The sequence below is a fragment of the Phacochoerus africanus genome, chromosome 6 (assembly GCF_016906955.1).
Source record: "Phacochoerus africanus isolate WHEZ1 chromosome 6, ROS_Pafr_v1, whole genome shotgun sequence".
In the NCBI taxonomy this organism is placed as follows: Eukaryota; Metazoa; Chordata; class Mammalia; order Artiodactyla; family Suidae; genus Phacochoerus; species Phacochoerus africanus.
This window is the reverse complement of record NC_062549.1, coordinates 118,487,963-118,503,944: the sequence shown is the minus strand read 5'-3', so window position 1 is coordinate 118,503,944 and position 15,982 is coordinate 118,487,963. Positions and strand designations below refer to the sequence as shown.

The 15,982-nt window shown below is 40.7% G+C and overlaps 1 protein-coding gene across 4 annotated transcripts in view; it reads left to right on the top strand.

Annotated features, from left to right (window-relative positions):
- The first annotated feature begins 7,538 nt into the window (after positions 1–7,538).
- SLC35A3 (solute carrier family 35 member A3) overlaps positions 7,539–15,982 on the top strand; it is a 46,573-nt gene continuing 38,129 nt past the window's right edge. The window contains exon 1 of one of the 4 annotated variants that reach the window (XM_047785213.1): positions 7,539–7,712. Coding sequence is in view for 3 of the 4 variants with exons in the window: in XM_047785214.1 (XP_047641170.1) it covers positions 7,981–8,196 (216 nt within the window). In the remaining variant the exon portion in view is untranslated. Of the gene's footprint in view, positions 7,713–7,765; positions 8,197–15,982 lie in introns of those variants that run through there. The other 3 variants (XM_047785214.1, XM_047785209.1, XM_047785212.1) reach the window with 3 other exon arrangements.

Below are 15,982 nucleotides of genomic sequence, written 5' to 3'. Positions count from 1 at the left end.
AAAAGAAGAAGGGAACAGAGAGGATAAGGTAAGTGGGGGAAACAGTGCCTGAAAATCTGAAGAGTTCAAATAAATAGGTATAATGGAAATGAAGGTGACTCAATTGAAATGGAAGAAGTTCTGGGTAAATACTGGATATTTGGGTTTGTTATTTCACATCCTGGTGATAAAGTCTAAAATACAGCCATGGGTACAGGCAGCTGAAGTACAGTAAAAGAAAGGCTGTAAATGATGTGACTGTTGCTGAGAAGTGTGAAGATGTGGCTGGCACACGTCGGGGATAAGAAGGGGCAGTGTGAGAGAGTAAGGAGAACTCTCCGTAGTCGGTGAGGGCGTGGTGTTTTAAAAGCGGTGGTGAGGCGCTAGGGAAAATGACAGCACAATCTGCTGGGGCTGGAACAGCTGTTTAATTTTGTTGTTGTTTTTCTTCTTTTGTTGTCGTTGTTTGTTTGTTTGTTTTTTAGGGCTGCTCGCACATCTTAAGGAAGTTCCCAGGCTAGGGGTCGAATCAGAACTGCAGCCGCTAGCCTATGCCACAGCCATAGCAATGCCAGATCCTTTAACTAAGCCACTGAGTGAGTCCAGGGATCGAATCCACATCCTCATGGAAACTAGCTGGGTTCATTACCACTGAGTCACACCGGAAACTCCTAGAGCAGCTGTTTAATTGAGGGAGTGGCCTTTCTAGCACAGAGCTTAAGGAAGAAGCTTGTCAGTACTATGTAAACATATATATTTCCCAAATACCTGGTACCTCCATGAGAGAAACAACAACGAAATAATAGCACTGTAGTTATATTTTTGTCAAATGCCAATTTGCTATAGACCCCACCAAAACAAACTGCTACCAAGACAAACCTGAATTTATAACTTACTGTTGATAAAGAGAGAAACAGAGACTATGATTCACATTTTTATTTATTTATTTATTTATTATTTATTTTTTTTTATTTTTTGCTTTTTAGGGCCACACCCACGGCATATGGAGGTTCCCAGGCTAGGGGTCTAATCGGAACTGTAGCTACCGGGCTGCGCCAGAGCCACAGCAACGTGGGATCTGAGATGCATCTGCGACCTACACCACAGCTCACAGCAACGCTGGATCCTTAACCCACTGAGTGAGGCCAGGAATGGAACCCGCAACCTCATGGTTCCTAGTCAGATTCGTTTCCACTGCACCATGATGGGAACTCCCGATTCACATTTTTAAAAAGGTGTCCAGTTCTCTTAGATTTAACACATGCATAGACTTATATAACCACCACTACCATCAGGGTAGAGGACAGATCCCTCACCTCTGGAATTTCCTTATGCTCTTCCTTTGTAATCAAAATTTCTCACCGTCTCTAATCCCTGATAACTACTAATCCCTACTACTTCATCCCTATAATCCCTCTATGTTATATAATAGAGTCAGACAGTATATTGATGTCTCCACTCAAAAACATTTGGAGCATTTTCAGGTTTGGGCAATTATGAATAATGTTGCTGTCCACATGGGATTTTAGGTGAACACAAGTTTTCAATTCCCTTGCATTAATAAATACCTAGGAGCAGGAGTGCTGGGTCATATAAGTGTATATTTAACTTTTAAGAAACTGCAAAGCAGTTTTCCAGAGCAGCTGTGTGATATTGTATTCCCATCAACTATGTACGATAGTTTCTTGCTTCACATCCTTGTCAGCACTTGCTGTTGTCAATTTTTTGTTTAGCCATTCTAACAGGTATGTAATGGTATCTTGTGTGATTTTAATTTGCATTTCCATTATGGCTAATGATGTTGACTGTCTTTCTTGTGCTTACTTATCATCTGTATATCTTCTCTGAGAAAGTGTCCTTTCAAAGCCTTTGCTCATTTTTTAAATTGAGCTTTTTCTTATTGATGAATTTTGAGAGTTCTATGTAAATTTTGTATACAAATCCTTTGTCAGGAGATTTTAAAGTATTGTCTAGCAGTCTACAACTTGTATTTCAATTTTTCTTAACCATGGCTTTTGCAGGAAAAAACATTTTGAAGTTTCGATGGAGTCCAGTTTATAATTTTTTTCTTTTATGGAGTGTACTTTTAGTATCATAACTAAAAAAATTTTGCTTGGAGTTCCCGTTGTGGTGCAGTGGAAACAAATCCGACTAGGAACCATGAGGTTGCGGGTTCCATCCCTGGCCTCGCTCAGTGGGTTAAGGATCTGGTGTTGCCATGAGCTGTGGTGTAAGTCACAGACATGGCTTGGATCCCGTGTTGCTGTGGCTGTGGCCTAGGCCAGCAGCTGTAGCTCTGATTCGACCCCTAGCCTGGGAACCTCCATATGCCAAGAGTGCCTTCCTAAAAACCAAAAAAAAGAACATGCCAGATTCAGGTAACTTGGTAACCTGAGAGGACAACTGGTTTTTCCTGTTCCTGAGCTATGCTTTCAATGCAATAGTTTTAAGTAACATAATAGCATAGGAACAAAGTATAAGTAACACCTGTAAACCTGAGATTTAATTCCCTAAGCAATGAAATTTTTTTTGATTTTTTAACTGTTTTGAAAAGAAATTCTTTGAAAATTTTTATCACCATAGACTTTGTCTTTATTTGTTGTCTTTTCTTTTTTTCCTGTGGAGTCTTAAGCCACTAAAGTTCATAAACTACCAGGCTTGATGCTGCCTGAAGACACTGATCTGGAGAATGTCACTTTGTGTATAATGCTTGCAGTGTAATCCATACCAAATATAATTTAATTTGGTCTTAATTTCTCTGGAGCACCAATGCAAACCACAGTTACCATGCAGTATTACAATGTACTCAGGCTTTCAATAGAGTTGCCAGATCCAGCAAAAAAAAAAAAAAAGATGCCCAGTTAAATGTGAGTTTCTGACAAACAATAAATTTTTTTATTATGAGCATTATCTTTTTTTTTTTTGGTCTTTTTGCCTTTTCTTGAGCTGTTCCTGCAGCATATGGAGGTTCCCAGGCTAGGGATATAATCGGAGCTGTAGCCACCGGCCTACTCCAGAGCCAGAGCAACGAGGGTTCTGAGTTGCATCTGCAAGCCACACCACAGCTCACAGCAATGCCGGATCCTTAAGCCACTGAGCAAGGCCAGGGATCGAACCCACAACCTCATGGTTCCTAGTTGGATTTGTTAACCACTGCGCCATGACGGGAACTCTGAGCATTATCAACTGAAGAAAAACGCACAGCCAAAAAATTGCAAGTTAAGTTTTATTTGGAGGGTCTTACTGAGGACTATAGCCTGGGAAACAGCCCCTCAGATAGTCTGAGGAACTGCTCTGAAGAGTCAGGATACATAGAAGGATTTTGCTGAAAAAACAAATGAACAAACAAACATGTGGTCTAACATCAAAATATTACAGCTAATCAAAAAAAAAAAAAAAAACCCAGATTTCTCAACATAATGATTTTAGTGTTTTGGTTTTTTTTTTCTTTCTGTATAAACCAATACACTGAAGTTATTCCATAGATATACATCTCAATTGTTTCAGGCCAATATTGCAAAGCATAGCTTCCTATTTTTCTCCATCTTGACTTTGCCTCAGGGTGCATGAGGAGACATGCTGCAGTGGTTGGTGGCTTAATCCTTGTAGAACTGGAACGGCGGGTAAAATTCTTTGTTTCCTGTAATGGCGGGCAACATTCCCTTTCAACAGTGTATACCAAATAGTGCATAGACTGAACTACTATTCATTTTTTATTTGAAATTCAAGTTTAGGTGTTCTGTATTTTATCTGGTGACTCTAATTAAGTACCAGGGAAGAGTTCCCACTGTGGCACTGTGGCACTGTGCGTTAAGGATCTGGTATTGCTGCAGTTGTGGCAAAGGTCACAGCTGCAGCTCAGATTCAGCCCCTGGACTGGGAACTTCCATATCCCATGGGTGTGGCGATAAAAAAAAAAGAAGAAGAAAGAAAAGTAACAATGCGATAGTGAGATACATAGTCCTGTTTGGTCCTGGATGCCCTTAGGCGAATATATTGCTCTCATCGGTCTTTCTTTAGGTTGCCAAAATTTTACCTTTCAGATGCATTATTATAGAGGAGCCGAAGCTGTTCCTTCACCCCAGAGTCCCCAGATTGCTCTTTGTCTCTCTTCCTCTGTGGCCATCTCTCTTTTTCACTGGTACTTCTATCCATATTGCTACTCTTGCTGTTTGCCACTTTTTTTCTATACCGTGCTCATTCTTTTTCTATTCCATTGTTTCTCTTTCTATGACAGCTAACCGCAGTGCTTTAAAGCATAGACTCAGAGGCAGATAAATTAAGACTTGAATCCCTGTTTACTTTTCAGTCTATATGGGAGTTCAGTAAGTTACTTAATGTCTGTAAGCCTCGGGTTTCTCCTTCTGTTAAAATACAGGCAATAATGCCTACTTTATTTTTTTTTAATTTTTATTATTCAAATGAATTTATCACATAATGCCTACTTTATAATAGGGCTTTGTGGGAGTTAAATGAGATTGATACAAACAAACTAGTCAAAGGTACAATCCTGCTTGTATTTCGGTTATTAAGAGAGCTTCAGGCTTTGGGTACTCACTCGAATTCTTTAAATGTGTTAGGTGCCTAGACTTGCAGCTCAGGCTCTGTTAGACATTCTTCGCTGGTGAGTTTGTACTGTCTGGCTTGTCTTCACCGTCATTACCAACCAGTTCAGTTCGGTTAAGGAAATATGTATCGGGTTTCTAACGTGCTAAGCCCTAGGTACTAGAGATCCAGAGGTAAACAGGAGAGCCCTGACTTCAGGGAACGTGTTGGGCAGAAAGGATAGATATAATCAGATCACAGTACAGTGAAGTAAGATTATTTAGACATGCACAGAGGTCTCAAGACACTAGGGAATGACAGGAGTAGTTCAGACCCCGGGAGGAAGGAGGTAAGAAAAGGCTTCAAGTTTGTGATAATATCTGAATAGAGTATTAAACAATGACTGGGGCTAGCTATTAAAAATATAGGTGGGAGTTCCTGCTGTGGCACAGTGGCTTAGAAATCCAGTTGCAGTGACTCAAGTTGCTGTGGAAGCATGAGTTGGATCTCTGGCCTGTCACAGTGGGTTAAAGGATCCCACGGTGCCACAACTGTGGCGTAGGTCAGCAGCTGCAGCTCAGACTCAATTCCTGACCCAAGAATTTCCATATGCCACAGGTGCAGCCATTAAAGGAAAAGAAGAAGAAAAAGAAAACAGGAGGTCCCGTTCTGGGTCAGCAGAAACAAATCTGACTGGGATCCATGAGGATGTAGGTTTGATCCCTGGCCTCGCTCAGTGGGTTAAAGGATCTGGAGTTGCCATGAGCTGTGGCATAGGTTGCAGATGCTGTGATCTGGCGTTCCTCTGGCTGTGGTGTAGGCCAGCAGTTACAGCTCTGATTTGACCCCTAAAAAAAAAAATGTGTGGGGGGACCAAAAAACATGTGGAGAGTTCCTTTGTGGTACATCAGGTTAAGGATCTGGCATTGTCACTAGAGTGGCTTGGGTCACTGCTGTGCCAGGGGTTTGATCCCTGGCCTAGGAACTTTCACATGCCATGGGCATAGCGAATAACATCAAACAGGAAAAAAAAAAAGAAGAAGAATGAAAAGAAAAAAAATACATGTGGGAGCAGTGGAAACAGTCTATATATGAACAGCATGAGGAATAGAAATAGGTACTATCAATGGTATATATAGGGAAACTCAAAGCAGTTCAGAATTATTAGTAGTTTTTTGAGGGGTTTTTTATTTTGTGTTTTTTTTTTAGGACCACACCCATGGCATATGGAGGTTTCCAGGCTAGGGGTTGAATCAGAGCTGTAGCTGCCGGCCTACGCCAGAGCTCACAGCAATGCCAATCCTTAACCCACTGAGGGAGGCCAGGGATCGAACCTTTGTCCTCATGGATGCTAGTCAGATTAGTTTCCGCTGAGCCACGATGGGAACTCCCTTATTAGAGTTTTTTACATTGAGACGCTGAGAGGCTAATGAAAGCATTTCTTGTGGTCATCAGTTTAAGGACTCATATCTTTCTATCAGTTATGGGTCTCATATTTGGCCCTCTATTTTCTTTTTTCTTTTTTTAATAATGATTTTTATTTTTTCCATTACTGCTTATTTACAGTGTTCCATCAATTTTCTGCTGCACAGCAAGGTGACCCAGTCACACATACATGTATACATTCTTTCTTCTCACATTATCATGCTCCATCACAATTGACCAGACATAGTTCCCAGTGCGATACAGCAGGATCCCATTGCTTATCCATTCCAAAGGCTACAGTTTTCATCTATTAACCCCAGATTCCCAGTCCCTCCTACTCCCTCCCCCTCCCTCTTGGCCCTCTATTTTCATTAATTTTTTTGTTTTTTGCCTAGAGTTTCAATAATTTTCTGAGATGCCAAAGTAGGTGTTACTGTTTCGTAATTATAAACACTTCTCTTTTTTTCCCTCATTTTAAAGCTTTCCGAATAGAGTAAAAGGTCTTTCTTTTTTTTTTCTTTTTTGCCTTGCTCTGGGGATGTGGAAGTTCCCAGGTCAGGGATCGAACCTGTGCGTGACTCAAGCCGGTGCAGTGACAATGGTAGATTCTTAACCTGCTGCACCACAAAAGAACTCCTAAAAGATCTTTCTTTTCTATATATTAAAAAAAGTGCTTATGTCATAAAGTATAGTTTTCCTGCTGGTGTATTTCTAAAATTTTTTTAAAAATTTCCCCTTACGATCGCACATAATTACTACTATTTTTTTTAAATAAATAAAAATGTTCATTATATATTAGCCCTATCTATGTCTTAATCTTAGAATAGTTCCTAGTTATTATTTTTATACACCAGCCACATTTTACTTTCAAAAATATGGACAAACATTAAGATCTAATATGCATATTCCACTATCCAGGGATTTTCTCAAGATCATAGTACAAAAAATTTTAAACCCAGTTATCCTACTCTATTACAGTTATTTAATTTTATTTTTCTGCTCTCTTTCTTGATCATAGTTCATACGCAATATAAAGAGACACAGACTTAACTCTTAGCCGCACTTCTGCTCTCTTTGGTGGCGCCACTTTGGGCTCTGCTTAGCCTCAGGGACTCAGCCAGGTCGGGAGAAGGGGTCATTACCCATCGAACAAGCCTTCTGGACAGACGACGGGGTGGCGGTCTGCCCCAGAGCGAATCTCCTTTGTTTTCCCTGTCAGTGACAATCATTTTTAGAAGCAGGCTTGCTTTCCAGATCCTCCTCTCCACTCCCTCTCAGGGTCCTTTGCCCCAGCGGACTTTGACTTTCCCAGCCGGGCACCCTTCGCCACTCCGCAGCCCGGCACAGGCCCGCGGCGGGAGTCACTCCGTTCGCCTGGTCCCCTCAGGGCCCATCTAGCAGGAGGCAGTGCCCGGGAAGGGACGTGACGGCGAAGTGGGCATCAGGGGGGTCGCCCGCGGAGCCGCCCAGGTGCCTCGCCTTCGGGATGGAGCGGCCGAGTGCCGAGCGGGGGCCGCCAGAGCGGAGCCGGGAACGGCGTTCGTCCGGGCCGAGGCGGAAGCCGGAGCATTTGGGGGACGGGACCGCGGGAACCCGGAAACGCCTGGGCCGCACCGGGCCGGCGGCGGCGGCGGCGGCGGCGGGAGCGGACGGCGCTGCGCATCAGGGGTCGCGGCGGACCCGGCGTGCGCGGCAGCCTGGGGCGCCCCGCGGAGCTGAGCCGCTGCCCCCACTTGCGCGCAGCCGGCGGAGCCGCGCGGGAGGTGAGCCTGGCGCGCTGCTGGGCGGCGGCGGGCGCGGGGAGGCCGGTGCCTGAAGCTCTGGCCGGGGCAGCTCCCGGAGGAGGAGGCTGCGGGCGCGGGACTGATGTGAAGCCCGTCTGCCTGAAGGGGACGGTGTCGAAGAGCTGAAGGACTCCTGAAGTAGGGGTGGGAGTGGATGAAGTGACACGTTGTAGGTCCCAGGGACGACGTGAGGAATGTGCTGGGTGGAGGAGGAAAAAGGGCCTGGGGAAAGGGGTGTGTCAAGCGAATGAAAACGGCCGTGTGTGCCTTGGCGCCTGGGGCGTGGGGAGCCGAGGGGCCAGAGGGCCCGGCGGGCGCCCATTCCGTCAGCAAACGGCCCTGGCGCTCCCGCTCGGTGTGTGGCCCTGTGGCAGGTACCGACCACCAGACGGGACCCTGGGTTGAAGAAGCCGCAGGGACTTCAAGAAATGGAAGGGCTGTCCTTGGTAAGGCTAGTAAGCAGGTAAGGGCTTGTCTGAGGCCAGTGGGATGCCTCTCGGAACAGGTGTGTGTGTGCTCTGAGTGTTTAGGAAGGGACGATTTTAATTAACATTTATTTAAACCAACTAAACGCCGGGAAAGCTGGGTCGAGTGAATTAAAGAATAATGGTGTTAAATGTAGCACCGGGCCTTGCTTCGTAAAACATTTACCTTTTGTTACTTGTGGTAGAATACTGAATCTTTTGTTATGTTTTATTACATGCATTTTTTGCTTGGTTTGGTTTTTTGGTCTTTTGGTCTTTTTAGGGCTGCACCTGCGGCATGTGGAAGTTCCCAGGCTAGGAGTTGAATTGGAGCTGCAGCTGCTGGCCTACGCCACAGCCACAGCAACTTGGGATCTGCACGGAGTCTGTGACCTACACCACAGCTCATGGCAAGGCAGGATCTTCAACCCACCGAGGGAGGCCAGGGATCAAACCCGCATCCTCATGGATTCCTTACCGCTGAGCCAAGAGGGGAACTCCTACAGGCAGTATTTGAAAATGGAACCAGGGTTTTTTGTCTCTGATTACCATTCAGCTTTGGTTGTTAAAGATGAAATTTGGTACACTTTCTCGGTGCTCTTACTCATTTTCACTGGTAAACTTAGATTGTTTCTTTTAAGGGCGTGGTTTCTAAACATAGATTTGTCGCCATAACTTTCCTCACAAGTATTGGTTTCTTCGGTACCTCAATTTGCTTCTTCCCGTTTTCATTCCCACTACCTCTGTGATAAAGGTTGCTTTTCTTTCCTCTTCTTACTTGCACTATAGCAGTGGCTGGGCTTGCTGCCTTCAGCCTGTTATCCTTCCAGTAAGTCCTCTCCATACGGGTTTTTAAAGCCAGAGGTCTTATATATTCTTTGATTACTTTTCCTCAGAAATACTCAGCGACTCCACTGGCTCCAGAGTAAATTTAAAATTATTTAATTTTTTTATGTGAAGATCGTATTTTTTATTTTTACATGATTTTAATTTTTTCCATTATATAATGTCGATTTACAGTATTCTATGTATTTCTACTGTACAGCAAAGTGACCCAGTCATACACATATATATATATTCTTTTTCTCACATGATCCTCCATCATGTTCCATCACAAGTGACTAGATATAGTTCCCTAAAATTATGTAAAGTAATTAGTATGTAGCATCCAAAGCTCTTCAAAATTTGTAGCTTTCCATGGCTCCAATGAGATCAAAATACAGTTTATTTGTGTGTGTGTGTGTTTTGTTTGTTTGTTTTTTGTGTTTTTTTGGCTTTACCTGGGGCATGCGGAAGCTCCTGGGCCAGGGCTCCAATCCACACACAGCAGCAACCCCCAGCCACCTGCAGTGAAAACGTGGGGTCTTTAATCTGCTGCACCAGAAGAGAATTACTCATTCTTTTTTTTTTTTAATTGCTTTATCCCATAGGTTCTGTTTTTTAACTAAACCATAGTAGTTGTTTGAAATGTAATTTCTTAACATATTTATGCCTACCTCCCTTGATCTTTGCTTAGATGCTTTCTTCCCACAAGGAAGGCCTTCCTTGCCACCTTTGTAGAAAATCTCTTTATTCTTTAATGCCACCTCTTTCTTTAAAAATTCTTTTTTTTTTTTGTCTTTTTGCCTTTTCTGGGCCGCTCCCGTGGCATATGGAGGTTCCCAGGCTAGGGGTCCAATCGGAGCTGTAGCCACCAGCCTACGCCAGAGCCACAACAACTCGGGATCCGAGCCGCGTCTGTGACCTACACCACAGCTCACGGCAATGTCGGATCCTTATCCCACTGAGCAAGGCCAGGGATTGAACCACAACCTCATGGTTCCTAGTCGGATTCATTAACTGAACCATGATGGGAACTCCTAAAAAGTTTTTTAATGAGATATAATTGACATATAACTTTGCTAGTCCCTGATGTACAACATAATGATTTGACATTAGCATATATTGCAAAATTATTACAAGTGTAGTTAACATCCATCACCACACGTAAATACAAATTTTTTTTCCTTATGATAACAAGTTTTAAGATTTACTCTCTCAAAAAAAGAAAAAAAAGATTTACTCTCAGCAACTTTCAAATATACAGTATAGCATTACCATGCTGTACAATATTCCCAGGACTTCTTTTCTAAGTGGAAATTGCTAATTCCTTTTTATGAAGTTTTTCTAATGTCTGCTATTAATCCTAAACATTCTTGTTCTCTTGTGTGCTGGATTTTATAGATTTTGTAATACTCATTAAATTTGCATTTTACTATGGTTTTTTGAGAAAGTTATCTATATACTACCTCAAAGATTTATTACTAGGATCAAATAAAGTACTAAAACAGAATAGAAAAGCACTTTCAAATAAAAGATTATTAATAAAAATGAAATAAAGTTATATTACAACACAAGAGTTATCCTTCCAAATAGAAACAGAGTCATAAGAGTCATAGATTCAGAAACAGATGGTTGCCACAGTGGATTAAAGATCCAGCATTGCCACATCTGTGGCTCGGATCTGATCCCTGGCCTGGGAACTCCATATGTCTCAGGGCAACCAAAAAACAAAACAAAAACAAAAAACTAGATGGTTGCCAGAGGAGAGCAAGATGGAAGAAGGAGAGAAATACCTGAAGGAAATTAAAAGATACAATGTTTCAGTTACAAAATAAATGAGTCACAAGTAGGAAATGTATAATATAGGGAACATAGTCAAAAATTACATACTATCTTTGGTGACAGATGGTATCTAGACTTATCATGGTGATCATTTGGAAATGTATAGAAATAGCAAATCACTATGTAATATACCAGGAACTAACATAGTGTTGTAAGCCAATTATACTTCAAAAACAAACTTAGTAAAAGACAGCAGATTTGTGGTTACCAAAGGGTGATGGGGGTGGAGCCGGGTAGAGTCAGATGAAGGTAGTTGAAAGGCAAAAACTTGCAGTTACAAGGTAAATAAGTACTAGGAATGTAATGTACAGCATGATAAATATAATTCCTACTGCTACACATTTTATTTCAAAGTTGTTAAGAATAAATCCTGAGTTCTCATAACAAGGAAAAAAAATATATGATTTCTTTAATTTTGTATTTATGTTTACTAAACTTAATGTGATAATTATTTCATGATGTCTGTAAGTCAGATCGCTATGCTGTATGCATGACAGAAACTTTATATATAGTGCTATTTGTCAATTACAGCTCAATTAAACTGAAAGAAAAAAAAGTTATCTTTGTCTCCAGGAGCGCTGGTGAGTCTCTGAAGTTTATATCAAGTTGTCTAGCTTCAGCTTGAAGGGCTTTGGAAAAAGAGCAGTTTTTGTTTTTTGTGATTCCAAGTCAGAAAAGTGAGAGAAAATTGTAAATATTAGTTTGGGGAGTCATAGCTAGATATTGGAGAAAACTAGAAGAATTTCAGGATCCAGTGTGGTTTACAAGTAGATAACACAACCTCAAAGACAGTAGAATTTGATAGCCACAAAAATGTGCTGCTAAAACATAACTTTTTCCTCTGTAGTCATCTCTATTTCTACCAAAGATAATCACGGTAGAACTAATTGGTTTGCAATATAAGTCTAGTCTCATTAAACTTGGCTTGATTATTTACATAAGTACAGCAAGCATAGTAACTGACCATATAGACTTTTAAAATCTGCTTTACTGGAACTTTTTAGAGGGAATCTCAGACTTTTAAAAGCCTCTCAAGCCTAGGAAGCCAAGCCAAGTTCTTGCCATCAGATTTCTCCTGCAGTGCTCATAGATTTGAGTGAATTCCTCTCTTTTCTCTTCTTGAGGTCCCCAAGAAATCCTGAGGTTCTTGGCCTACCAGGAAATGACCTTCCTTACTCACCTGATTTGGCTGGGAACTCTGAAAGCAAAATGCCAGGTTTTTTGTTTGTTTGTTTTTTTGTTTTTGGAAGGGGCCTCATTGGCTCAATAAAGTCAATCTTAGTTCATTAAAGCTGATATTATGCATATCCTTCTCAAATATGATATTCCAGTCAAACTTTGGCAATATAGCCAAGTTGTATCCTATTACAAAGAGAGCAAATTCCTATTGAACTTATGCAAATAACTGTATTGCCATGAAATTAAGACTATACACTATGAGTTTCTAAATTCTGGCAGAAAAAAATAAATTTTTATTTAGGACTACATGTGTGGCATTTGGAAGTTCCCAGGCTATGGTTGAATTGGAGCTACAGCTGCCAGCCTATACCACAGCCACAGCAACCAGGGGTCCAAGCCATGTCTGCAAACTACACCATGGCTCACAGCAATGCCAAATCCCCAACCCTCTGAGTGAGGCCAGGGATGGAACCTGCATCCTCATGGATACTAGTTGGTTTCATTTATACTGCACCACCACAGTAACCCCAATGTTTTAATTCTGTTTACAAAGGTATGCTTTACCAAATTGCTTCAAGTTATAGAAAGCTTAAGAGAAAAGGTTTCCTTAAATCTGTTTAAAATGTTAAAAAACCAGCATTGTTTCTAACAAAAACTCATAAAAATTAAAACCGTTCTCATCATTTTCTCAATTCCATGTAACTCTTGTTTTGCTTGATCTAGAGTTTAGTAGTTTCCTGAATCCATTTATTTTTTTCCATTAGGGTTCTAGAAATTATTACCTTGTTCAATGGTATGATCTTAAAGTTATTTGAAATCTGTATGCTAGAGTACTTGTCAGAATAAACAATAACTATTGTTAAATGACAGGAGACTTAAAAATGGCCGTGGGTAAAGATTTAATAAGAGTTTATTCTAATGCAGTTGACAAGGAAATTTGGTTAATTCTGTGATACTCAAATTTTAGGATGATAATATCCCACCTCCCAAGCTGGCAACAGTCAGTAGCATGCTAGCTTGCACATGAGGTGCAGGGCACGTTTCCCTCTGGCCATATTCTTGCAGCCCCCAACCTGACAGTTGAGCTGCTGGCACACCCAAGAATCAATAACCTGATGCCTGGGCAGCAGAAAGCCAAGTCAGATTCTCAGGACACAAGACAAACAGGAAAATAATAGCTGTCGCTGAGAAGGCGAGGATCAATAACCAGTGGGTACACCAAAACCAGTTCATAGGTGTCACGATTCAGAGAACTGATTTTTACAAATGCTCTCTCTTGCTAATCTGAATTTGTAAAGGAAGGGACAGTGTGAAATTTTACCTTCCTCTCTCTAGTCTCCTCTCCTGTGATTAATAGTTAATCCTCCTTGGTTGATGAATTTCCTCTGGGGAGGGATTTATGACAGTTGAGTTCCTTTAGAGGATGTATCTTTAAGCAGATAAGGGAACTTCAGAGAAGGCCTCCCTGCATTTGAATACCTACAGCTCAAAATAATCAATATGCCAAAGTGGCATATTTTGGGGATAGCAGATTCTGCGTCCTGTGACCCCTTTTTATAAATGAGAATATCAAAGTTCAGACAAATCAAATAACTGGCCCTAGGTCTTACATACATTCTTTGGGCTGCCTCAGTTATATTTGAAATAGATATAATTTGTATCTTCCAATGTGTCTTTCACTCGGTAAGAAATCAATATGTTGAATGAATGACTGAATAGATATTAGAATCAACTGAAAGGACCTCTTTTTTTTTTTTTTTGCAATTTGATCACCTAATTTTATGTCTTTTGAATCAAATAAGAATAGTAAACACTGGGCCTTACTTTGCATGTTTCTTAACATTTCATTTTTCTAGTAATTCATTTATTTTTATTTTTTTAATTTATTTTTTATTGTTATTTCCCCCAACACACTTTTTTTTCCCCCACTGTACAGCATGGGGACCCAGTTACACATACATGTATACATAATTTTTTCTCCCATTGTTGTGCTATGTTGTAAGTATCTAGACATAGTTCTCAGTGCACACAGCAGGATCTCATTATAAATTCATTCCATGAGCAATAGTTTGCATGGATCTCTCCCTTAAAGCCCAGTCTTTCCTTTGGTAGCTATGAAGTATAACTTTCAAGTTTCTTTCCCGTTCCTAAAAGTTTTAGAGAGTGAAGTTTCTCTTTGATAATCTTTGTGTGTGTATGTGTGTGTGTGTGAGAGAGAGAGAGAGAGAGAGAGAGCGAGAGAGATTGCAAAAAACTTAAGAGCAAATTGTAGACCTGTCTGGGTAACTGAAGTAGCTTGAACATCATCACACTGGTCATTAATAATGTGTGTATGAATTTATTATTAAAGTTCAGATCAGAATGAATTGGTAGCTTAATGTTAGATTTCAACCCTTTAAAAAGTAAAAGTATCCTAAGTATATTCATGTTAATTGTCTTCTTTAATAAAGAATGAAGTGCTACAGTTATATATATTTTAATGATTTTTGTTATGTCTTTTGCTATGTAAATTTGAGAATGGTATATAAATGAGAGTTTATTTTATTTTATTCATTCCTTTTTTTCTTTTTATGGCTGCATTGGCAGCATGTGGAAGTTCCAAGGCGAGGGGTTGAATCGGAGGTGTAGCTGCCAGCCTACGCCACAGCCACAGCAAAACAGGATCCAAGACACATCTGCAAGTTATACTACAGCTCACAGCAACGCCGGATCCTTAACCCACTGAACGAGGCCAGGGATGGAACCTGCGTCCTCATGGATACTAATCAGATTCATTTCACCTGAGCCACAACAGAACTCCAAGAAACTTTACTTTGTATCTGAGCTCTGGCATGTTATGCAAATCAAGTTATAGACTTAATAGCTTTGATTCGACCCCTAGCCTGGGAACCTGCATATGCCGCGGTAGGAGCCCTAGAAAAGGCGAAAAGACAAAAAAAAAAAAACCTCCGAACTCTGGTTTTTAAATCTGTTAAATGAACGACCCTTCTTGTATAGATTTAATGGGGTTTAAATGAGGTGATGCCTATAAAACACTTAGCACAATGTCTGACAGGTTGTAAGTGCTCAGTAAATGTGATTTCATTAACTTCTCTAGTGAAGTTGAAATTATTAGAAAACATTTAATGAGAACTAGTTTCAGTGTGCACCTGTCTTTTATGTATTATACAGAGAGATCGAATTCACAAGATCATTCTTCGGCGAATTTATATATTGTGGAGCTTATTTATTCTTTTATAAAATCCAACATAAAGTAAATGCCTAATATGTGACAGGCACTGGTAAGGAGATGTAGGAAATACAGTGATGAATAAAAAAAGGAGATGCATATATATCAACAAACTAGTTTGCTGAAATCTGTGAATAGTATTATGAAAGATATCTACAAGATGGCATGGGAATAGAGGGAAGGTTTCAGTCTGTCAGACTTAGGAAAATTTCACTGAGACATCTTGTATCTTGAGGTCTGTGAGATGTAAAGAGGTTCCGCGGGTAAAGAAAAGGGAGGAGTTTTTTTAAAAGAGGGATATTTGTTCAAAGAGTACACGAAGAAAAAGTGTTTGAGATCAGTACTGTTTTATGGCAGGACATGTGGTTGGGGCCAGATTATGAGGAAATGTTTTACAGTATCTTCTATTTGTTAGGGAATCAAACTTTACACATAAGGAAAGCATGTGATCAGATCCACATTTTATTAGGGTATCTGCTGCATGGAGGATAATTTAGATTTGGATCGTGTAGAGCCTCCAAACTGAAGGCTCTTCCCATCAGTTTGGAGGCAGAACATGAGACTTAAATAGTAAATATTGAACAAGCAAAGTTAAAATATATTCACAGACAGAAACAGACTCACAGACATAGAAAACAAGCTCATGGTCACCAAGGGGAAAGGGAGGGGGAGGTACAAATTAGGGATTTGGGATTAGCAGATACAAACCACTA